Source organism: Schistocerca nitens, chromosome 2 (genome assembly GCF_023898315.1).
Source record: "Schistocerca nitens isolate TAMUIC-IGC-003100 chromosome 2, iqSchNite1.1, whole genome shotgun sequence".
NCBI classification, from domain to species: domain Eukaryota; kingdom Metazoa; phylum Arthropoda; class Insecta; order Orthoptera; family Acrididae; genus Schistocerca; species Schistocerca nitens.
This window is the reverse complement of record NC_064615.1, coordinates 612,911,606-612,937,389: the sequence shown is the minus strand read 5'-3', so window position 1 is coordinate 612,937,389 and position 25,784 is coordinate 612,911,606. Positions and strand designations below refer to the sequence as shown.

The following is a 25,784-nucleotide window of genomic DNA, read 5'->3' as shown; positions in this document are numbered from 1 at the left end:
GTGAAAAATGTGGCAACTAACCTGCTGTCTGTAGGGGAAATTGTCAAGAAAGGAAATACAGTCACTTTTGACATGCAGGCTGCAAGAGTAATCAGTGAAAGTGGTGAAGTTATAGCTACAGCAAGTAACGAAAGGGGCATTTTTAAGTTGGATACCATTGACAGTAAACATAAAAATGTTAGTGATTCAGTATATTCAGCAGAAAGTTTTTTATTGCACCGGAGGCTTGGACATCCAAATAGAAAGAGTATATCCATAATAAAGGATATGGTAAAGGGAATACAGAATTTTAGTGTGTCCAAGGATCCTTGTGAGACATGTATAAAGGGAAAACAAGCAAGGTTACCCTTCAAGACTAGTAAGAGTAAATCCACAGAAGTCTTACAGTTAATCCACACAGATGTGTGTGGCCCGATGGAGTGTGAATCCATAGGTGGGAGTAATTATTTTCTTACGTTTATTGATGATTACTCACGATATACTCATGTTTATTTTCTTAGTTCTAAAGATCAAGTGAGATATATCTTTGAGGAATATTGCAATATGGTTGAAAGGTGGACGGGAAAGAAGATCAAGATCATCAGGTCTGATAATGGGAGAGAATATATTAACCAGAAACTGAAGAAACTTCTGGCAGAAAAGGGAATCAGGCATCAAACTACCATAAGGTACAGCCCATCTCAAAATGGGGTTGCTGAGAGGGTTAATAGCATCATTGTTGAGAAAGAAAGGAGCATGATGACTGACGCTGAATTATCCAAAGATTTTTGGGCAGAGGCAGTGTCAACAGCTGTACATTTGAACAATAGATCACCTACAAAAGCATTAAAGAATAGAACCTCTTATGAGATACGGATAGGAAAGAAACCTGATCTAAGCAATATAAGGGTTTTTGGGTGTGATGCAATGGCACATATTCCAAAACAGCTAAGAGGAAAATGGGATCCGAAAGCTAAAAAGTATATTTTTGTAGGCTATTGTGAAAATTCAAAGGGCTACCGATTAATGGATCTATTGACTAAAAAGATTGTCACAAGTAGAGATGTAATATTCTTTGAAAATGGAAAGGACTCAAAAGAGAGCAAAACCACTAAGTCAACTGCACCTAGTTCAGAAGGTGAAACCTTGTGTGAGGAAATACAAAGTGAAGAAGAGGAAGACGACAGCCAAGGACAAATGGATACAATTTACGACGACAATGAGTTAGAGGATGAAAAAAATGAAGAAAACAATGTAAGGCGTTCTTCTCGTGTACCAAAACCGAAGGAATATCCGGATTTTGAGATGTATACAGCACAGTCTTTTAATGATGAGCCAAGAACAGCAGAAGAAGCAATGAGTGGCCCAAACTCTCAAGAATGTAAAGAAGCGATGAAGAGAGAATTAGAATCTTTATGCTTGATAGGTTCCCGGGATTTACGCCGGATAATATTGTAGAAACCGCACAATATTTCAGCGAGACAACTGCCTGCCATCTTCAGGTGCTACTGTCGCGTCGCTGAGCAGCGCGCCAATTTATATGCTGGCTTTCTAGAACAGCGCAGGCGCCAGCGGGGCATAACGTCATCGAAGACCAATCGTAGACAGCGTCGAATACCAGAGCCCTCTGCTGGAGAAACGGGTCGCGGTCTGCGGAAGCGCGCCGCGGCGCGGGAAAATGCGGCAGGGAGCGCCAACACCTCGCGCGCGCGATTTAAGCATCTGCGCTAAGGCTTCCCATCTGCGTTGACTCGGTGCGGTTGCTAATCTGTGGCTGACGATTCCTTAGTGCCGCCAAGGCTGGCTCCCAGGCTTTACTCAGGTGAAACCCCTTGTCTCTGTTTATTAGGTCACTGCTTATACGTATTTCGAGCGCCTCTTTGATGATGGAGTCCCAGTATGTGGAAGCATGCGGTTTCTACAATATTATCCGGCGTAAATCCCGGGAACCTATCAAGCAGATGCAGCGCCGGGAAAGCCTCAAACAGCACATCTGGTACCTCTACGGGGAGGAGATGGTTAACGCAGTACGTGAGTTCGATAAACTCCGCAACAAAAGGGAGAGACTGTTGTGCTCTCTCGCGTTCTTACTGAGATGTCGGGACCAGCAAACTACACCAACTTTCGCCAAGTTTACCCATTATGTGGACACTGCGGAGGCCAGGAGAATTAAACAACGAGCAAGCAGGGCACTGGTGAGAGAAAGAATCCGTTATACTACACGAGTATTAGACCAAGTCTCCAGAAGCCTGCTCTCACTTCACCTGAAGATCTCGTCGGGTCTGTCAGCGGATTCCTGGGCGTTTTCGGACTGGGTGCGGCAGCAAATCACAGCGCGTCAGACTTCTAAGTTCCAACGCCTTACACACCGGTCATTGCAAGAAGAGAAATTTAGCAGACGGACTGTGTTTAATCTCACAGATAAACCACTGAGTGACGCTGCAATGTCAGTGTTAGAAAAGGGACTTAATTTTGCGCCTACTCCCAAGACCTTGCCCATCAAGGAGTTCATCAGTGCCGTGGAACAAGGTGTTTTAAAACTTCCGAATGATGCTGCTGAAGAAACAAGGCGAGAGGCTTGCAGATCAATAACCAGGATGCCTGCACCCAAGCAGAACGTCACCATTGAAGAAAGAAGAGCGCTCCGTTCTTTAAAAGAAGACAATGATATAGTAATTTTAGCAGCTGACAAGGGTAACGCCACTGTTCTTATGCCTGCTACATCTTATTTTGGCAAGATGATGGACCTACTACAGGATACAGCGTATCGTCGACTCCAGAAAGATCCGACGGATGCCGTACAACGGAGGACATCCGCTCTCCTCAAATCCAGCCAACTTCCTGACCATCTGAAGAAGAGTTTAAGAGAACGAGCGCCAGTTCCGCCACGACTTTATGGCCTGCCTAAGATACATATGGAGAATGTTCCGCTTCGCCCTATCGTTAGTAATATAGGTGCCCCAACATACCATCTAGCTAAACATCTGGCTTCTCTTCTGAGTCCCATGGTGGGGAAATGTGAACACCATATTCGAAACTCAGAAGATTTTATACAGCGAATGAAGAACCTGCGTCTTGAGTCTACAGACTTACTAGTGAGTTTCGATGTGGTTTCCTTGTTCACACGGGTGCCTCTGATGGACTCATTACAACTTATAGGAGCCAAGCTGGAAGAGGACGTCTTACACCTTTTCAAACATGTGCTTACCTCGACTTACTTTTTATTTAACAACCAGTATTTCGAGCAGACTGACGGTGTTGCTATGGGTAGCCCTTTGTCTCCCATAGTAGCAAATCTTTTTATGGAAGATTTCGAGGACAAAGCACTTCAGACGGCGGTTCTGAAACCCAAATGTTTTTGGAGATATGTAGATGATACGTTTGTGGTATGGCCGCATGGGACAGCAACGCTTCCTTCTTTCCTGGAACATCTGAACTCCCTCCATCCAAGTATCTGTTTTACCATGGAGGTAGAAAAAGATGGTGAGCTCCCGTTTCTGGATGTTTTGGTGCGTAGAAAAGGAGACGGCTCTTTGGGTCACAGTGTGTTCCGGAAGCCTACGCACACAGACTTGTATTTACAAGCTACGAGCTGTCATCATCCCTCACAGCGCAGCGGTGTATTACGGACGCTAGTGCATAGGGCTAGAGCCATCTCAGATCAGCACAGCTTATCGGCAGAGCTCAGCCATCTCCGCTCTGTATTTGCCCAGAACGGGTACTCCGAGAAGCAGGTCCGGAACGCGTTTCGACCAGCACGCTCCAAACCTCAAGAACAACCTGAAGAAGCAGATAACACCACGGGGTTGGTTTTTCTACCGTATGTCGGTGGCGTGTCATTTAAGGTGGGCAGAATTTTCAAGAAATACCGGATTAAATGTGTTTTCCGGCCTCCAGCAAAAGTGAAATCAATGCTGGGCTCTGTTAAAGACAACCTCGGCCTGAGGAGACCAGGAATATACAAAATCCTGTGCCAATGTGGGAAATCTCATATTGGCCAGACGTGTCGTACGGTCAAAGACAGATGCGACGAACATAAACGTCACACGAGGTTGGGTCAGCCAGAGAAATCTGCGGTTGCTGAACATTGCCTCGACACGGGACACGGCATGAATTATGAAGAAACCAAGATCCTCTCGCATGCTTCCACATACTGGGACTCCATCATCAAAGAGGAGCTCGAAATACGTATAAGCAGTGACCTAATAAACAGAGACAAGGGGTTTCACCTGAGTAAAGCCTGGGAGCCAGCCTTGGCGGCACTAAGGAATCGTCAGCCACAGATTAGCAACCGCACCGAGTCAACGCAGATGGGAAGCCTTAGCGCAGATGCTTAAATCGCGCGCCAACACCTCGCGCGCGCGAACGGGGTCCGTCGCTCCCTGCCGCATTTTCCCGCGCCGCGGCGCGCTTCCGCAGACCGCGACCCGTTTCTCCAGCAGAGGGCTCTGGTATTCGACGCTGTCTACGATTGGTCTTCGATGACGTTATGCCCCGCTGGCGCCTGCGCTGTTCTAGAAAGCCAGCATATAAATTGGCGCGCTTCTCAGCGACGCGACAGTAGCACCTGAAGATGGCGGGCAGTTATCTCGCTGAAATATTGTGCGGTTTCTACAATATTATCCGGCGTAAATCCCGGGAACCTATCAAGCAGATGCAGCGCCGGGAAAGCCTCAAACAGCACATAGAATCTTTATATCAGAACGAAACCTTTGAATGGGTAGATATGCCAGGAGATAAGAAACCACTGCAGGCAAGATGGGTATTCAATTTGAAGAACCCTGAAAGCTCATCACCAAAATACAAAGCAAGACTTGTGGTAAAAGGATATTCACAAAAACAAGGGGTACATTACGAAGAAACTTTTTCACCTGTAGTCAAGTATGCATCATTGAGATATCTTTTAGCCTTGGCAGTAAAACGAAATTTAATAATTCATCATATGGATGTTAAAACGACATATTTAAATGGGAAATTGGAGGAAGAGATGTACGTCATTCCACCAAGGGAAGCCATAAAAACCGGATCAGAAAGTAAAAAGATTTGGCGTTTGAGAAAAAGTATTTATGGACTTAAACAAAGTGGACGTTGCTGGAATCGATGTCTACATGAAACTCTAATAAATATGAATATGAAGCAATCCAAGGCAGATCCCAGCATTTACTATAAGGGGAGAAAAGAAGAAATAATAATAATGGCGATATGGGTGGACGATTTCTTTATCCTGACTGAAAGTAAAGGCCAAATGAGAATTTTCAAGAAACAGCTGCAAACCAAGTTTAAAGTGCATGATTTGGGAGAAGTCAAACGTTATTTAGGTATGCAGATTACTAAGGATGAAGAAAGACAGGAATTGAGCATAAGTCGATCATCATACACGGAAAAAATATTAAAGAAATTTGGCATGAGTGATTGCAAACCCATAAGTACTCCAATGGAAGTAGGAGTGAAGTTAAGTGTAAATGAGACTGATGTGAAATGTGACAAGAATGTTACTTATTTAGAAGCAGTAGGGAGTCTGTTATATTTGTCTCAAACGTCACGACCCGACATTGCTTTTGCCACCAATGCAGTGAGCAGATATTGCAGAGACCCAAAGGAAAAGCACTGGAAAGCTGTAAAGAGGATATTCCGATACCGAAGAGGAACCTCAAACTATGAGTTAAAATACCATAGAGATGATAACGCAAAACTATACGGATATAGCGATGCGGACTGGGGGAGTGAATTGGGAGACAGATACTCCACCACTGGCTGCTGTTTTAATGGGGGGCCTCACATCATGGTCCTCTCAAAAGCAAAAAACTGTTGCATCGAGCACCGTAGAGGCCGAGTATATGGCACTATCTTACACCACACAGGAAGCATTATGGCTACGAACATTAATAAGTGAAATAGAACCCAATTTAATTGAGGAACGTACAACCATCTTCTGTGACAATAAGGGAGCCATAAAACTAGCTAAAAATGATGTTACTAGTGCTAGGACAAAGCATATTGATATACGGCACCATTTCATTGGGGACCACATAGAGCGACAGAACATTGCCGTGGACTATCTGCGCACAGAAGACATGTTAGCTGACCTTCTGACCAAACCCTTCGAAAGGGAGAAGTTTGAGAAGATTGTGGGACTATTTGGTTTATCTTGTGGAAGCAACACACAAAATATAAGTTCAAAGAGGGGTTTTGGAATTGTGTGAACAATATATTTCGTGTGTGACGGCGCAAAGTGCACTATGTAAAATAGACCTCTTTGGCATTGTCTAACACTCTTTGTGTGCGCTAATTATTCTGTTGTGTTCGCTGTAAATTCTTATTTGTTCTTGAATGTGCAAATATAATTATTAGTAAAATGTCCTTTTTTTCTCCTTAATACTTATTCAGCTGCGCAAATTCCAATAAGTTGAATCACTATTGGGTATCGACATTCCGACATTATTACTTTCAGTCGTTTCCGTCGCAAAGAATCGCGTACGATGATTCTAATTCTCCTACCCTACTATCATCCATTTCTGTTCCCTCCTCCCTAGTCATGTCTTCGTTTACATCCTCTACATTAGATCTCAACCTTAGGACTTCTATGACATGGTCAAATACTACAAATTACAACCAACCAACACCAACACAACTACACACAACACACAAATACTGTCTAAACTACAATATCAAGTCAACAACGCGCAAACTTGCCGTAGTGGTTCGCCAGCTACAATATATTTAATTGACGCACAATGAGCTATGACTCAAACTTTAAATATCGTCGTATCAATTATTTCGATACGTACTTCGGTCTTCTGTCTTTTATAACACCTGTATGTGTGCCTCCCTCAGGCACGACGTCTATCGCTTTCAGTTTGTTGTAGTACTTTCTTCCTGTCACTCCTGGCGTAGTTTGTCGAAGACAGTGAACGTGCAACACGAGCAGGTTTTCACGATTGGTTGTTTCGTTCGTATACAGTCAGCAAATAATTCACAAATTAGCATGAATGAACTCTATATTGTTAATTTATTACCTTAAAAACCCACGTTGGGCGCCATTTGTGACGCCTCCTATTTCTGCCTACTGGCACTTCCACGGCCATCGGAAGTATAACGTCCTTCTTCTACGCCCAGCCATTATTCTTCAGCTCGTCGATATATGTGAAAGCGAGGTGACACAACACTATCTGTTAGCAGTCAATATTTGTTGCTAATGTCCGATCTTTGCGCTAACTGGGGTTTCACAAAATCTTTTAATGTCTCTTTCGTTGATAAACTTAGATTCTAATTATTACTGTCGCCTAGCTACGTTGTTTAGTGGTTGCCACCAAAGATCCTCATTAACAGTTACAAGGCGACCGATTCGCGTTTCCAGATAAACTGATATCTTCGATTAGCGTAGCACATGTACACCGAATTAATTCCTTCGAAAGACACAGGTTTCATTTAACAAAGCACAATGTTTTATCCGTTTAAAATTATTCCGTTTTATATGAATGTGGAGTAAACTATTGTTATTATTATTACTGTCCGGAGATAATCCAATACACGGATCAATTCTCTTGATACTCTGTTCGAAATCGTAGCAGACTGTAGTTTTTCCTTAACTTGGCTTTTATTAACATAATTCCTTCGATATGATTCGCTACTATGAATGGTCACACTTCAGTTCCATAATAAATGTCCAAACAGGTTGTACAATGAAAATTCAAGTTTAGACGCGCTGTTTGAAGAGTAGCTTCGGCAACAACTGATGTTCTTAAATTGAGATTAATGATATCGGCTGGTTCGAATGGCTCTGAGCACTATGGGACTTATCATCTGAGGTCACCAGTCCACTAGAACTTAGAACTACCTAAACCTAACTAACCTAAGGACATCACACAGATCCATGCCCAAGGCAGGATTCGAACCTCCGACGGAGGCGGTCACGTGGTTCCAGACTGAAGCGCCTAGAACCGCACGGCCACATGGGCCGGCAATGATATCGATCTTTTATCGACTGAGATGTTCGCCGTATGTTAGCTTTATCTCATTTCTGTCAGTTTTCGTACCTTTTACAATAAATTAAACGAACAGACGTTTACTTTCAATTAGCCCGGCTTCCAGTAAACTTAGCTATCTGACACAGTGGCGCACGAACATGAGAGCCACGAATACTCAGGACTCAAATGCTAGAAGCTCGGACACTAAAATCTCGAACACAAAGACTTTCAGATTCAAAAGACCCCCAAATGCTAGAGATCCTCAGACGCTTAACTCCCTGAAGCTAAAGACGTTAACGATAAGTGCGCTGGGTTTATATAGTGATTGTAAAACCAAAGGGACGTTCATTAGAAACTCATTCAATAGAGCCCCTTGCTACTTTGCGTATAATACTCAATTCAATTGGCTCTTATTATCCGTTTGTTTAATTTTCTCTATGTTAAAACTGGAATTCATGATTTTGTATGAAATTTTGGAATTGTTCATGCCAGTTCGAATAAATTTTAGTTTAAAAAAAGACCGGTTATTATAGCGAGTGGTTATAGGAAGAACGGGAAATGTGTAAGCATTCCTTGGAAAACATGTTAAAATTAGGAAACGTAGAGTTTTACGTATATGTCGTGTAAGGTACGCTGGGTTATACTACAAGCTGTCATTATACCTTAAAGTAGTGTTTTCTTGCGTCCCCTTATTTACAAAAACTTTAAACAGTTAGGATCCCTTTCCGTGTCGAGTTCACATACAAATTCCTTAGACCTACCCCACTGACACACCGTTGACAGTCAAACGGACGAGTGCTGAAAGATGTTGCACTTTATGTAGAGAATACAGTGTCCACGGGAGAGGATACTTGGAGTATCTTTGGTACACGTATGTCGCTAGCCCTCCCCTTACGCCCTGTCACTGCGTATGCTGATCGGCTGACAGCAATCATAGGGATATTCAGCAGCTTACCAACTGTGACTAACTCATCCCTTAACTGAGAACAGCATTCACAGTGGAACTGCTTCGAGGCTGGTGCAATGTTATTTCATAGGAGGAAACAAATAACTGTAAATTAAGCTTGCTAAACGGTCGTGTCCTACCAAAGTTGGTGATCGTTCTCTTGGTCTCGCAGGTGGGTAAACGGTATAGTGGGGGCCATAACCTTAATAGGAATTAAGTTGTTTGATTGACCCCGTGAGTAACATTCTCCATTCCAATGTGTCTCAGGAATGTTCCTGTGCCTTGTTCCAAGAATGTGGTCTACTTATGTCTGTAACAGGAGAGAAGTAAAAGCATGCGCTTCAGGTCTATGTTTGTAGGTAGACGGTGCAGACCAGAGTGAGTTCCTCTCGTCACTAGGGTCACAGCCCAAAAAACACAGATAACATTCAGAGAAAAGTTGGAGAGACTAGAGCAAATCCTACTTGATCAAAACGACGCTGCTCGAACTATCTCATGCACCATATAGCGCACAAGTAGAGTTCAAGGTCGAAGTTAACATGCTGTGGCTGTGGCCCCAGTTCTACATTTCTCTCTCGTTATCCCTCAGGACTACAACAAGGCAATTATTTCTGTTTCATTTGCCGATCCGTTTTCTAATCTAAATAAGATTGATCTAGAGAGCTAATAAAGAACACATAAATGACAAATTTTCTTAATATCGGAATCAGGGTCTCTTTCACCTGATCTAATCCACGACTAAGCCGCAGCGTTGCTCGCGGAACGCAGGGTTCTTTGGAACCGAGACAGAAGGAGCTGTTAGTTTGACCGAGAAAAGCACTCTTAAATACAATCCAAGACTAAAAGAATAGAGGCACCACAAAGTAGTTATGCAAATTGCTCACAAACTGATGTTCATACACGTATGTTGTAAACTTTGGTGGTCGATGGATGAATGTGTGACGCTGCAGCGCAACTTCACCGTACAGCTGGCAGACACAGTAAACAGGGGACATGTCGATACCAGGGCATAACGTCTTGGTGAACATCGTTCCTTGTACTCGGTTGGTCAGTAACTATGCCTCGCAGACGGTCTGATGTCAGCATTTGAGAAACGACGTGTAGCTGGGCTCTTAGAAGCCGGGTGGAGTAATCAGCGAATCGCTCGACATTTGAATGGGAGCGATGCCACTATTCGATGATGTTGGAAGCAGTTGGTAAACCATGGCCGAACACAGTGGCAAGAAGGAAGCAATCGACTTAGAGAGGGACTGAACATGAAGATCGAGAAATCATCAGATAGCCACTCAGCTGAGCGTTCATTTGTGGCAAATAGTAAACAACAGTTTATCACAAGAGATTAGCAGTCAGGTGACGGAGGATGGCCGCTGGCGTCTTTGCTGACAGTGTGAATCACTTAAACCGCTTGTTTATCACACGGTGGGAGCCAGCAGAAAGACAGATAACGCCTTTAGCTACAGGTGTCGTCCACTTTAGATAAGATTACATTTGCAGACTAATCAAAGTTACTTAGGTTGTTCAGTTTATCTGTGAGATCGAAATAAATTTGTTGTAAAGAAAAGGAGTTAAGCGGCTGACAGCTATTTAATTACTTGCTGATTACATTACCTGAGAAAAACAATGAGGCACTTCGAAGACAAGGTCAAACAGTGTAATTATTTTACATTTGCACACCGTCTGCTGATATGAAAATAATTAGAGCTGAACCCCTTCGTGACAGAACTGCTGCCAGAAGGAGTGTTGTTCGAGTTTAGCGTTGTAGCCAGGCCTGGTAGCGCACGTAAGGGGCGTGAACAGAGTCAGACGTTGGTTGACAACTGCAAGGAACGTGGAGGTGCAGCGTGCTCATTTGAGACAGCGTTAACAGCACCTGACAGAGTCTGAAAGAGACCTCATTGCACGGCCACGATCGCGAAGAATGGACTGCTAATGACTGGCGCAACTGCATTGCGCGGCTCCAATGCGTTCGGCAATGAATCACTGCTCTGCACTTCCGTGGACGAATATTCGAGGAGGTCCCATTCTTGCGATGCCTTGGAAAAGCACCGCGGTGTTACACCTGGTGTCACGGTGTCGGGAGGCATCGGGTATGACTTCAGGTTGCAGCTGGTATTGATTGAGAGAACTCTGAAGACAAAATAGTATGTCACACGGACATACTGCGCCCTCAGGTGTTACCTCCCACGCAATAGTACTGCCACCCAATTTTTTAACTCGACAATGCTCGTCCACACATGTTATAACACGCCCGGGGGTACAAATGGCGGAGGGGTCTCCTTACCTGGTAGTCGCTTTTCGTTTTGTGACCGCGCGCCCTGTCCTCATCACGTACCTGATAATCCCGCGACGGTCGTATTGTTCTGCTCCACACTGCCGCTGGCTTGCCTGAAATTATGTATTTAAATATGCAAGCGGATTTAGGAGAGCCACTCAACGTTAAGCACAACACTGTCCTACGTCTGGTATGAACATCTACACTGCTGGCCATTAAAATTTCTACACCATGAAGATGACGTGCTACACACGCGAAATGTAACCGACAGGAAGAAGATGCTGTGATATGCAAATGATTTGCGTTTCAAAGCACTCACACAAGGTTGCCGCCGGTGGTGACACCTACAACGTGCTGAAAAGAGGAAAGCTTCCAACCGATTTTTCATGCACAAAACAGCAGTTGACCGGCGTTGCCTGGTGAAACGTTATTGTGATGCCTCGTGTGAGGAGGAGAAATGCGTACCATCACGTTTACGACTTTCATAAACGTCGGATTGTAGCCTATCGCGATTCCGGTTTATCGAATCGCGACATTGCTCATCGCGTTGGTCGATATCCAATGACTGTTAGCAGAATATGGAATCGGTGGGTTCAGGAGGGTAATACAGAACACCGTGCTGGACCCCAACGGCCTTGTATCGCTAACAGTCGAGATGAACGGCATCTTATCCGCATGGCTGTAACGGATCATGCAGCCACGTCTCGATCCCTGAGTCAACAGATGGGGACGTTTGCAAGACAACAACCATCTGCACGAACAGTTCGACAACGTTTGCTGCAGCATGGACTATCAGCTCGGAGACCATGGCTGCGATTAACCTTGACGCTACATCACAGACAGGAGCGCCTTCGATGGTGTACTCAACAGCGCACCTGGGTGCACGAATGGCAAAACTTTATTTTTTCACATGAATCCAGTTTCTGTTTACAGCATCGTGATGGTCGCATCCGTGTTTGGCGACATCGAGATGAACGCACATTGGAAGCGTGTATACGCCATCGCCATATTGGCGCATCACCCGGCGTGATGGTATGCCATTGGTTACACGTCTCGGTCACTTCTAGTTCGCATTGACGGCACTTTGAACAGTGGACGTTACATTTCAGATGTGTTACGACCCGTGGCTCTACCCTATATTCGATCCGTGCGAAATCCTACATTTCAGCAGGATAATGCACGAGCGCATGTTGCAGGTCCTGGACGGGCTTTTCTGGATATAGAAAATCCTCGACCGCTGCCCTGGCCAGCACATTCTCCAAATCGCTCACCAATTGAAAAGTGTGGTCAATGGCGGTCGAGCAACTGGCTCGTCACAATACGCCAGTCTCTACACTTGATGAACTGTGGTATCGTGTTGAAGCTGCATGGGCAGCTGTACCTGTACACGCCATCCAAGCTCTGTTTGACTCAATGCCCAGGCGTATCAAGGCCGTTATTACGGCCAGAGGTGGTTGTTTTGGGTACTGATTTCTCAGTATCTATGCACCCAAATTGCGTGAAAATGTAATCACCTGTCAGTTTTAGAATAATATTTTTGTCCAATGAATACCCGTTTATCATCTGCATTTCTTCTTGATGTAGTAATTTTAATGGCCAGTAGTGTATATTCTGAGACGATATGAAAATCACAGGATGCACAGTTTACATTCTAAGTCATAATTGCTTATCCCAATTAACGTTCTTGATGATTATGTCCACAATATCACTTGGACGAGCGTACGCGAAACCGATGCGAAGCGGCTGACTGTTAATGATGCGGAAGCCTTATGATCGAACGATAGTTCTTACGCTCGTCACGCACTTGAGGTACCAGTCCTCCTTGACACTAGTAATGATATAACACTGCTCATAAAGTTAAACTACTGTTCACAATCGTACAAGCGTGAGCGTAACCGTCGCGCGCGGCTGATTGTTGATGATGCGGAAACGCGATGGCCGAACCCACGTTGTCACACTCGCTGCAAGACACTGGCACTTGACTGCGCTCTTTTATGGTAACTAATTTTTACTGATTCACATTAGTTCATTCTGAGAGCCCGGAAACGGCGCGGATGATTGATGCTGTGCGACACGCAACGGGAGGATACACAAATACGTTATCGGCTGCACTGCTCATTTTGTATTACGTCATTACGCACTTTCCTCTGAATCACATCCATATTTCATCACCTTACAGTAATAATACTTGTAGTAACACTTGAACTCCCATAATAACTATGCCTCTCACATCCAGAGCTACCCACAACACAACATAACAGTTCCGTGTCCCATGTTCGACTCTGCAGAAGCGCTGCCCGTAAAGAAACTCCGAAACTAAGCCAGCGATATGACAATACGCTTACAGTGTCATGTGTCTCTTTGAACTGTCTGTGTGTTGTTGAGGTACTACCATGGCCAGCGAGATCCCAAAATCTGTTCCCGATAGAACATGTGTGAGACCGGCTCGCAGGTCAACATTGTCCTAGTACCAGTAACCACCATATCAAGAACAAGTTACAACAGTTGTGGGCCAACTTGCCTGAGGAAAGGATAGAAAGGCTTTATGACACCTTCCCCAATCGAATCTTTTGCATACATCCAGGCAAGAGACAGGTCCAGTGTCATGCTGATTATTAGTCTCACACTCCCACATGTTTTGTAAACTTCTCTAGCGTTTGTAATCACTAACATAACATCACATACTCTGTCACATAAACTCATTCCTATGCTCCTGCCACTCTTGCCTACATCACTTCATTGTTAGGTAATGTAAATGGTTGCTACACGTAGATTAGGCTGCTTAATGCATTGTTTTCTTATTAGGGAGGAGCCGGTTTCAAATCCCTGTCGAGCTGCCCCGATCAGGATGCTCCACGGATTCTCTCAATCATAGCAAATGCATATCAAATAACAATGCTGTCGACTGTGTGCTAAACACTAAACAACTCCTTGTTCTTTCGATCCTGTACCACGACCTGTTATTTGGAAATCACAGTTATCTTTCCAATTTTACAGTTATCAGAGCCCTCTGAGCGTTTCAAAGTCCGTTTTGTTAGCTTTATCTTGAATTCTGAATCTGAATTTGATAACTCATTTGTCAACAAGTCTGCACAATATCGAGTATAAAACGGAGCGATGCATCTGATACCGGTAGGTGCGGGTCTAAGACCACAATGAACGTGTTGGCAATATTGCTTTTTGCCGTGGCCGCTGCCGTTCAGGTAAAATGTGATGCAGTCACGTTAGCACATATATTATAAGTGCAGCAAACAGGATGAGTCATTAAATGGCGATTTTGAACATTTTGTAGATTATTCTGAGGCTACCGTCAATGCATTCACTACGTTTAACCAATCTTACCACCAAACTTACATCAGAGCTTATGTAGACTGGTTCAAACAATTACGCAATAGAACATTACACTTCTAAGGGATATCAGTGTGCATCGTAGAGCGGAACTGTAGTCGAAAAGCCAGTTGTGTACTGATCAGCTGTGCTGAAATACGTCAATTTGACTATGGTTAAGGTTATACCTGGTATATTTTTTATAACAGGGTTTGATTTATACTCCCAAGTTATTTAGGAGCTATCCTAATTGATAATCTCATAAACAACGTAACTTCGCAATAAGATTCGTGGAATTTTAATTGAACTACATTGAGGTTCATTGGTTAATATCACATAAATCATACTTACATGATAATCATAATAAGAATCTGTCAAAAATATGCAAAATACGCAGTTCCATAGAAACACAGAGTTCAAAGAGACACAGAGCATCAAATGATATAAATTTCTCAAATGCTAGTGTGCTTGCTAGGAAACATCTATGACTATAGAATTTTGTTCATCTAAGCCGGAACTACAAATTCTGATCTATACTTTACGAATTTAATCCAAGAGTAAGAGAAAATGTAGCTTATCTTACGAAAGTATTGTCCTTTTTCTAGTTAGGTCACATATAATGCAATTTTTTTATCTTTTTTCTCCAACTTCCTGAAGTAATTCACATTCTAAATATTAAAATACCACATCATATGAAGAGAGCAGACTTTGTTGTGTACAAAGTCCAGAATCAATATCTATGATAAAGTATGGAAACAAGCGTGAATCTGCAGCGGTAATGTAATATGTAATTATCGCCATTCAACGAGTTTTTCTGAATGTGGTACAATTACTAACATGTTCAATAATTCCGAAAATTTTATTATTATTATTGTTTCAATTTTTCAAATTTCTTCTGTAAATTTCACTGTTTCTTAGGAGCAAATTGTGTGAATACACTATGTATTCTATCTTAAATAATTTGTTAGAATATAGTGATTCAGATAGTTGAATAACTTTAGTAGCACATCAGTTCTAAGAGAACTGAATGAAAGCTTACAGACTTTATATGCACACTAACAACATTTGTAATGTAAACCATTTCATATGTTGCCATAATTTTCACAACGGAACACCTGATTAACGAATGCTTGGTTTCTATTTAAGCATATGTCCTAACTAATCATATTACATCCTTCATGCAGGCAAAAGTGCAAACCCCACTCTCCCATTTTAATTACATTTCATGACCGCCATCAATCAAGAGCCTGAAGGAAATGTTCTGAGCATTGCAGATCCTTTGCCCCATAGTGAGACAAAGTTTCGACTGGATATCCACAGTCACTGCCATTCCGCACTTGTTAATACGTTTTGTACATTAGATCTGCTGTTATTACTTCATGGCAGCTTCAGTACAGTATTAATTTCACTTACTTTAGGTTCCCTCATGTTTGTGTTGAGCTTCACATCCATTGAAGATTTACCTGGTCATACAACCACATCAATTTTAATGATTTTGTGTTAACAATTTACTCATATTGTTTCGACTTCATAAATTCTGGTTGTTTATGAATATGTAGACTGGTAATGCAAGTAACTCGCAACAAATTGTAAAACAATTTGTCACCACAAACGCTATCCTGCTCTATTCTAGTTCAGTATTAATACATGAAATAATTTCCTACCTTAGTTGATTGTTTGAAAAGTAGCTGTTTCCTCTGCATGTGCATGCATATCAGTAGTTTTGTTAGGATGAGTGATGGAGAGTAAGCTACTGTACATGAAATAACCTCAGCTGCCCTCACGTGTCTGCTTGTTTGGGTAAGTTTAGCTCAGGATGTGTGCCATACACGCCCCCCCCCCCTCCCCCTCCCTCCATCACATCCCCTACTCCAGTTCACAACAAGGCTGCACGCACACAGCGCTGTTGCTGAGCGGTGCAAGCGTGTTTCATCCGTTATTTCAAGATTTTAGGTGCAGACATTTTTTTATTTTCTTAAATATCCTATGTTCTGCCTCGGAATTAGAGCTATCTCTATATCACATTTTATGGTTCAGCAGTTTAGTCTTGAAACCATAACTCAGATACTTTCGCTCATATTATGGTACAGCATGGATTAAAAACGTTGAGGATTGTGTAAGCATTGTCTACGTTATATTGAATCGTATTTCGTAAAACATATCAACCAATAAAAGCATTTTCTCAAGTACGATTAAGTTCATAAGTCAAAGAATAAACAACTTTTTCAAAGAGCAAATATTTTCTCCTAATTCGCTTAATATTCTTCAAATCAATAAATTTCTTAAATTACACACTTTTTTATAGTATCCTGCGTTCTTCCACAGCGTTCAAGCTCTCTATACCAAATATCATCAAAATCGATTCAGCGCTTAAGTTGTGGAAAAGTAACAGAAAAACACCCTTTCGCATTTACAGAACCTTAAATTACGATATTTTTTCTTGATCCGATTTGACAGAACATAGCCTGTATGTTGCCACAGTCTACGCTCAAGTTACCTGTGAAAACCCCACTAAAATTCGTCTTTAAAATAGAGAGACAACCACAACGGTCTTACAGCATCATTATTAGTATAGATAAAGATACAGAAGAAGACGTATTTTCGACGTATGGTTTTGCTGAACACGATATCAACAAAAATGTATAAAATTCCTTTGTTGACAGGCGCTGCCCCAGTATGCGACGCTACACCGCAATCTTACACCTATGGTGAAGACAAAGCCACTTGTGCGTAAGTATTTCTATAATGTACGAGTACCAGAGAAAAATTATGTTTCACAGCAGTATTTAAATCACTCTTACTTAATCCTCGAATCCGTGACATTTTATAACTGGTTGCTTACTTATTGGCGACCTTTCAATCGGCTTATCACAGAATACGCGTTTCTCGTAGCAGCAGAGTTATACGTCGCAAATTGTGTGCCATTGCGTATCGCCATAGTTCTGTCTATCACTATTTAGCACTTGTACATCTTTCTGTTCTGAAATGATACGTTGTTCTAAATCATATTTATTGAAACTAACATAAATTTTGAAATTAACTGCACATACACTAGTTCAGTACATAAAATCTCCTTTAAGTCTTTTCTGCCTGGTCATTCTAGCAAACGTTCTTTGCATATATGACATTCCTGTCCAAGGTATTATACAAAGTACCCTTGAAATAATTGTAGAATCTTCGCATGGTGCTACCTGCCTCCCTACATTTACGATCAATTGTTGTTTCCGCCAAGTCCTCTGAGCGGGAAACACTGTGTGTCAAACGTCTGTGGCACATGTGTAGTATCCTGGTGCCTATAGTAGTATAAGTAAAAGCTGGAGGCTCTATCCTCACAACAAGAGACATATGCTATGATGACAGGCCCTTCATAGAAACAAAAGTACAATAGCGAACACAATGTGGAGCAAGGTTTTTCTGCGACATATGTAAGAAGAAACTGACAAAAAACAAACTAACTCTGGACAACGCTAACAACATGATAATGTAAGAAATGAAGGGGACTGGATAAGTGGTACTATTGTTTAACAACGTACTTGACGCTGTGGTATGACGTAGTAAGCGAGTTCGCTTATTGAGAACGGAAAAAATCCATCTCCTTCAGGAACTACATCGTAAGATCCCTCCGAGACGATTGATCTCTTGTCCACCATCAAGAGAAAACTCTGTGCTTATTTGGCTGTTAGGTTAAATGTTTCTGTTAGTTACTGATTAATACAGGTGGCATCTTCGTCAACTCGGAATGCGCCCTTCTTACGTAACATGCTGATAGCCATGTATGAAGGTAAATGCAGTGTTTCTTGACTTCAGAAATGCTTCTTACTCATTACTACACAAACAGTTACTAACGAAATTGCTATTGTATATGATATAAAGTGAAACTCGTATCTTGTTTGAGAATTTGTTGGTCTAAGGCGCGGCAGTCATGGACTGTGCGGCTGGTCACGGTGGAGGTTCGAGTCCTCCCTGGGGCATAGGTGTGTGTGTTTGTCCTTAGGATAATTTAGGTTAAGTAGTGTGTAAGCGTAGGGACTAATGACGTTAGCAGTTACGTCCCATAAGACTTCACACACATCTGAACATTTTTTGAGAATTTGTTAGTATGGAGGGCACAGTACCTTACCTTAACAGGACAGTCATCTATAGACGTAGAACTCCAAGCATGCCGCAGGGAAGTGCGTGGAGACCATTACTGTTAATATTGTTATATTAATTACCTGGCAGTCAAATTTAATAGTTATCTCAGATTTCTGTAGATGATATACTTACCTTTAATGAAGTACAGTGTGGAAAATGCCGCACAAAATCATGTCAGATATTAACAAGACTTAAAAGCTGTACTAAAATCGGAACCTTAAATGTTCAGAACGTTGAAATTGGGAATTTCACAAAATGGGAACAGGTAGTATAAATATAGGGTCCGGCAAAAAGACCTCCTGTTTTTGCAGAGGCCACTGTGTGAGTTGTCATGGGGTTACTGATGTGGACGAGGTATCGATCAGTAGCGTACATGCCATTTTCAGCAGGCGCCTTCTCTCTTCTTGAGGAGAAATCGCCTGCCCCCTACGTCACCAGATTTATTACCTTCTGATTCTTTTTTTCCTATGTGGACACTTGGAGGCTGAAGTGCACAAACATACACCCACAACTCTGCAAGCACGGAAGGAGGCAATCACCCAGGAAGTGGCTGCCATTACACCGGAAATGACACGAAAATGGACAGCTCCTGAAAAAGGCTTCCTCAATGTGTCAGCAATGGAAGACGACACGTACTAACTTCTTTCTTTATTTGTAACTACCTTTTAAAATAAGGGAGGACTTTTTAACAGATCCTGCACAATGACTCATGATCGGAACCAATAAACGCATACAAACATATGGGCGTAACAGTTTGCGAGTTGTTAAATAAAGTCATCGTTTAGGCTCAGTTGTAAGTAAAACAGGTATTAGACTTCAGTTCATTGATAGAATATAGGGAAACTGCAATTAGCCCACGAAGTATATTACTTGCAGAACACTCGCAATGCAACCCATCCTGCGATATCACTCATGTGTGTCGGACCAATATAAGATAGGATTGAGAAGGAATATCTGCCACTTGTAATGCACTGCGGGTCGTATTTTCACAAAGCCACAAGAAGTTGTATACAACTGGAACTAAGTATTCGCCTCAAGATATGTAATGCAGTTCCAGTACGTTCAATAACTGCTTAAATTAAATGTCATATAAGAAAGAAAAACACTCAAAACTCTTACAGGATGGTCCTTCATTTGTTGAACATCTATACTAGTCTCGCAACAGATGACTTACTGGCAGTTTTTGATCTTTACCACTAGGGCAGCTCAGGGTTAAGGAAGTTATGTACTTCTGGCTGGCCCTGTCGCAGAATTATATGTCTATGACCTACGGTAGTGAACCGCGACACCGCCACTTCTCTAGGACCGGAGTTCTAGGCAACCCATAGCAGCCACTAACTATTCCGCATCCACATGCGTCAGCCATTAGAATGGATGACGGGCGAGCTAGCGCCATCATCAGCAGCCCCTCTGAGATTAACCAGTGGGATTTAACGGATCCGCCAGCCCAGTCCCACAGCTTGCTCTTGGTGGGACACTCACATTGTTCTCAAAGCTATCGTTCATTCTGCTGGTTCTGCCATAGATGCCACGTTGTTACTACATATCGACGGTTTCTGGTCGTCTTCTGAGCAAGAACTAATTATTGCGCCGATGAATCAGCACTTGCACGTACAACACTAGGACACTCTCTTAATGCGTCTCTACAGTGAGGTGACTCATTCGGTACCTCCTAATATCGTGTTGCCCAGCGTAGTGGAGCAACAAGTCGTTGTAAGTCCAGTGAATAAATATTGAGCTATACTGCCTCCATAGCCATTCATAATTGCGAAAGTGTTGACAGTGCAGGATTTTGTCCACGTACTGACCTCTCTATTATGCTATAAATATTCTATGGGGTTCATGTCGGGAGTTCTAAGTGGCCAAATCATTCGCCCGAGTTGTCCAGAATGTTCTTGACACCAGTCGCGAACAACTGTGGCCCGGTGACGTAGGGCATTGTCATCCATGAAAATTCCATCGTTCTTTGACAACGTGAAGTATATGTATGGCTGCAAGTGGTCTCCAAGTAGGGGAATATAACCATTTATAGTCAATGATAGATTCAGTTGCGGCAGAGGACGCAGTCCATTCCATGCAAACACAGTCTATACCACCATCACATCCACTGTGCCTTATTGACAACCTGGGTCCATGGTTTCGTCGAGCCTGTACCATACTCGAACCGCCCTGGACAGGCGCTGCAGGCGATGTCACACTGTTGGAGAAGGCACTCGATTCGGTCGACTGCTGCCATAACCCAATAACGCCACATTTCGCCGCACTGTACTAACAAACACGTTCTTCGTGCGCCCCACATTGATTTCTGCGCTTGTTTCACACATTGTTGCTTGTCTGCTAGCACTGACCACTCTATGCAAACTCTACTGCTCTCTCTCCTTAAGTGAAGGCCGTCAGCCACGGCGCTGTCAATGGTGAGAGTCAATGCCTGAAGTTTGGTATTCTCGTCAAACTTTAACACTGTGGACCTCGGAATATTTACTTCCCTGACGTTTTCAGGAATGGAAAGTCCGATGCGTCTAGCTGCAACTAACATTTCGCTTTCGAAGTTTGTTACTTCTGTCATGCGGCCATAATCACGTCGGAAGCCTTTTCACACGAATCGCTTGAGTGTAAATGACATCTCCCCTAATACCTTCTGCACGCTGTACTACCGCCATCTGTATATATGTGCATGTCGCTGTCGCATGACTTGTATCACCTCACTGCACTTCCTAATGGCCGAGTGGTTGTAGGTGCTTCAATCCGGAACCGCGCTGCTGCTGCTACGGTAGCAGGTTCGAATCCTGCCTCTGGCATTAATGTACGAATGCCTGTTAGTTGTGTCGGATAGAGAATCATGTCTGTATTGGATTTGTTTCACGAATAAAAGCACATCTGCAGTTGCATGGTTGCCTTACTTCAAATGCACGACCAGTTTCGTAACGTTGGTTACATCATCAGGTGTAACGCCTATACTGCGTTCACCTTGATTGAACCCGATGCAAACATTGCAGTATGTATTCTTCCGAGTTTGCCGGCACCTCATTAGATTTCATATCACGTGGAGGGGAAGCCAAGCTGTCTGCAGTACAGTCAGACACGATAATAAGGATATGTACGTTTTATGCTGTACATTATGCGCACATCGACTCAGCGATAATACGGGATATCAGTTTTGCCTGTACATTGAACTTCTACAGCACTGGCTAGCCAGCTTGTCCCTCTAACGTAATGTGATGTGAACAGTAGCAGCTAAGACCTGAAACCAGACGACAGAGAAACCATATAGCTTCGAATGTTATTTAATTTTTAAACCGAATGAAAAAAATTTTCGGCAAAACACGGTAACTATGCTCCTAAGGGGACTAGACTGAAAACATAACATGACCTCGTTTTTAACTGGCATAGTATTGTAATTAAAAACAAGAGTGATGAAAATGACTAATCTAAACTACGAGCAGTCTTTCTGAGTGAGCTATGACGTAAAAGCAAATCGGAGGGATTTCACAGAAACGTTGAATATTGAAGCCGCAGACGGTATTATTTATGATCGGTCGTATACATTTCTGTGCTGGAACGGACATCTGCTACGTTGATAACGAGGCGAGCAACAACAAAATCCTCAAAGCCACCCAAGTGCCACATTTTCTCCTGGTCTTTTATGATATATTGTACTAGTTTCCACCAGAAACAGGGAAAATATTTTTCGTGGCATCGAGCACACCGTACAAATGCAGATTTTTTACAGTTTCTGTCGTACAACTGCAGTTTAAGCCAGATAGAATGGATCTGAAACCTAATTAAGGGATTTGTTGCGAGAAATAACAATGCATTTACGCTGCCAGGCGTACTAGAACTAATGGCTCATGTGAGACCACATTTGTGATATAAAACAATGAAGGTAGTCAAGATAAAGAGTTTATTTACGTTATTCGCAAAAATTTAACTGTTAACAATTCTTTATAAAATGTCGATGGTTAAGAAATTACATTTGCAATGAAAACTGGAATTTTGCGTGTGATACGTAATTAGAAAGAAGAAGACTTGCATTACTTATAAAAAATGATGATTAGATATGTTGTAGGTAGCATATATTTGACGCATTTTATATTTACAAGATGTAGATATTCGAACTAAACATAAAAGAAAGAAAAAGAAAAGGAGGCTTCTCAAAGACTGGAACAAAGGTCTACACAATATCCAATTACCGCCCTCCCGCGCCACCGATTAAGCCAAACATCCGGCTTACCTCAAGCCCTTAACGTCAGTAAATACAATTTCTTGAGAAACTTAATAGCCGATTTTTTTCTGTAATGTTGTGAAAAATGTGGAGAACAACTAGTTTCTCGCTATTATCCGTGCACCACGCACGTGTTTCACTAGGGAGCAAGAAGCGGCTTCAGCCATTTCCACAGTACGTGTTAACAGCTCGACAATCAGAGTCCAAGTGGCGTTTAGGTGCACGGCGACCGTAGACGTTTTCTTAAATAAAAGCTACATTGCGGAAGGGTGATTAAGAAAGACGTTGATGGCTGTTAATTAGAACACTAATGATATGTTATATGTACCGTAGTGGTAAGTTACAAATCATTGGTCCATATCCGGCGGCACTGAATGTTAGGGTCGCACAAAGAGCTTCAAGATTGCAGCAAGGAAGTGGAATCCAGAGGGAACGGACGTGGATAATCAAAAAATGGTTCAAATGGCTCTGAGCACTATGGGACTTAACATCTATGGTCATCAGTCCCCTAGAACTTAGAACTACTTAAACCTAACTAACCTAAGGACATCACACAACACCCAGTCATCACGAGGCAGAGAAAATCCCTGACCCCGCCGGGAATCGAACCCGGGAACCCGGGCGTGGGAAGCGAGAACTCTACCGCACGACCACGAGCTGCGGACCGTGGATAATCGTTGGAATGACAACAATGCAGTTGAAAGCAAGGGAACTGCTCCAAATAAGCGTATGGTTAGAGTTTAAAGAAATCTGTCTACGCAAAGAATATGCATCATCAGTATCAACGGGTGTTAGAGATTATATGCATTGCTTAGGTGCTTTAGCATTTTCGTGCACTGAAAAAATATGCGCAACATTTCACTGTATACGTTTACTCTATGAACGTGGCAAACTATTTTTGTAAGCCTTGAGTACCAGTGGGCTAAGCGTTATCGTATTTTCAGAATAATGGAAAGGACCATCCAATGATGCAGAAGACCGTATGCGTCAGATTGTCAATGAATTCGTGTTAGAGTATTTGAGAATGAGGGAAGTACAAGAATAAAAGCAAGACGGGGTTGTAAAACATTGGGATTCCGATTACAGTCATGAGGATCCCTATTTTTCCCCAAATGAGGAAGAAGACGATGAAGATGAAAATCCATTACATAGAATATAAGAGACGGAAAATGGGAACAAAATAAAGGAAGAGAGATTCTTCTGCAGGTACCAATAAAAAAGGAATAAGTAGCTTTTACATTTGCTACCTTTTATAATGAAAAACGAACTGTCTCTATTTCTCTTTTAGAGACTGACAATAAATTATTCATTGGAAAAACAGGTTAACGCTGGAAATTACAACCAATTAGGCACGGTGGGAAAACATCAAACAAAAATGTACCGCACATAAGTCCTGGACCCACGAAAAACATTGATCCTAAAGTCGGTAACAGTGAATTACACTGCGTGAAAAAATGACAGAAGCTCAAACTTCATGGGTTGAGAGGGTTTGTGATGTTATTGGAGCGATTACAATTTGAAGTCAAATTTATAAAGAACTTGTCAGTATGGCCCGTGTATCAGTGTGACGTTGCACCCCCTCTCGCCTCGATGCAAGCAGTGAGTCTGTTGGGAAGGTTGTCTTAAAGCCATTGTATCCTCTCTGAGAGACAAGCTGGTCCGCACATTTAAACGAGCATTGTCTTGTTGAAAGCTGGCACCAAGCAACTGTCGCCTGAGAGATAACCCATGAAGACGAAGTGGTGTGGCCGGAGTGGCCAACGGTTCTAAGCGCTACAGTCTGGAACCGCGCGACCGCTACGGTCGCAGGTTCGAATCCTGCCTCGGGCATGGGTGTGTGTGATGTCCTTAGGTTAGTTAGGTTCAAGTTGTTCTAAGTTCTAGGGTACTGGTGACCTCAGAAGTTAAGTCCCATAGTGCTCAGGACCATTTGAACCATTTTGAACGGTGTTCCTGGGCATGGTTCCCCTCCAGACGCAAATGACTATGTTGTGGTCATCGCTGGTCACTGACCAAACCTCTGGGATGACACAGAATGTTTTAGGGGGTCTATTACCTGTGCTCGGATGGCAGCTGCTGATACGAAGGCGTTACAATCAGCTCGGTTCACAAGTTGGTCCTCGCTTGAGATGGTCAGAAGTCGTCGACAAGAGGACTGAAGACAAATATGCCTACCCTTACATTTCCTTTGCAGGTCAATTTCGGGTCACTGTCATAGCTCAATGCCCCACAAATTTAGACATTACACGATTCGACCAGCTGGACAAATGGGACCAACAATGCGGCCCCTTTCAAACTCTTTCAGCTGTTCATAACGGTGTCTCACGCGAGTATACAACATCTCCGTGTTCTTCATAGTGATCACTCAGCATCTGATGCTGATCCCGATTCTTGTATACCCTACCAACAATACCAAACACGAAGAACACTAATTCACTTTGGTGGCCATACCACTTGTCATTTACGTACATGCCGATAGTTTCTGTGTGTATGAAGCTATATTGTCATCCCACCACCTCTTCGTGATATTTCATTTTTTAAGTTGGGCAGTGTACATTTTGTGTGACTTGTTTAAGTTTTATCTGAATATATAGATACGACCAGGACAAAAATTTGTCATATTCCCAAATCCCTCCTTCAGTGTTTAACTAAACTGCCAATCAATGACCAGTTTCCGCCTGTTTCAGCTGGACACCCAAAGGCTGAAAAGGCTGCTGGCCGCATTGTAAATGGTGCCCCAGCCTCACTCGGCCAGTTTCCACACCAGGCGTCCATCATCATGGATTACTCCTACATGTGTGGCGGGTCGCTGATCTCCGCCTCTGTCGTCCTAACAGCGGGGCACTGCGCCTCCGGGTGAGTAAAACCAATGTAACAACGCCAAGATCCAGAAGGTGGTCTCATGCTTATTCGAAAAAAGACTACGTTCACTTGCTA

The 25,784-nt window shown here is 42.8% G+C and overlaps 1 protein-coding gene across 4 annotated transcripts in view; it reads left to right on the top strand.

Moving 5' to 3' along the window:
• Window positions 1-25,784, top strand: part of LOC126236700 (brachyurin-like) — a 245,556-nt gene that overhangs the window by 77,653 nt on the left and 142,119 nt on the right. For 3 of the 4 annotated variants that reach the window (XM_049946218.1, XM_049946216.1, XM_049946217.1), the window contains exons 1-3: window positions 14,301-14,367; window positions 17,155-17,221; window positions 25,535-25,703. The exons of the other annotated variant lie outside the window; for it this stretch is intronic. In XM_049946218.1, coding sequence (XP_049802175.1) covers window positions 14,320-14,367; window positions 17,155-17,221; window positions 25,535-25,703 — 284 coding nt within the window. In that variant the 5' untranslated portion in view covers window positions 14,301-14,319. Of the gene's footprint in view, window positions 1-14,300; window positions 14,368-17,154; window positions 17,222-25,534; window positions 25,704-25,784 lie in introns of those variants that run through there. 4 annotated transcript variants of the gene reach the window in all.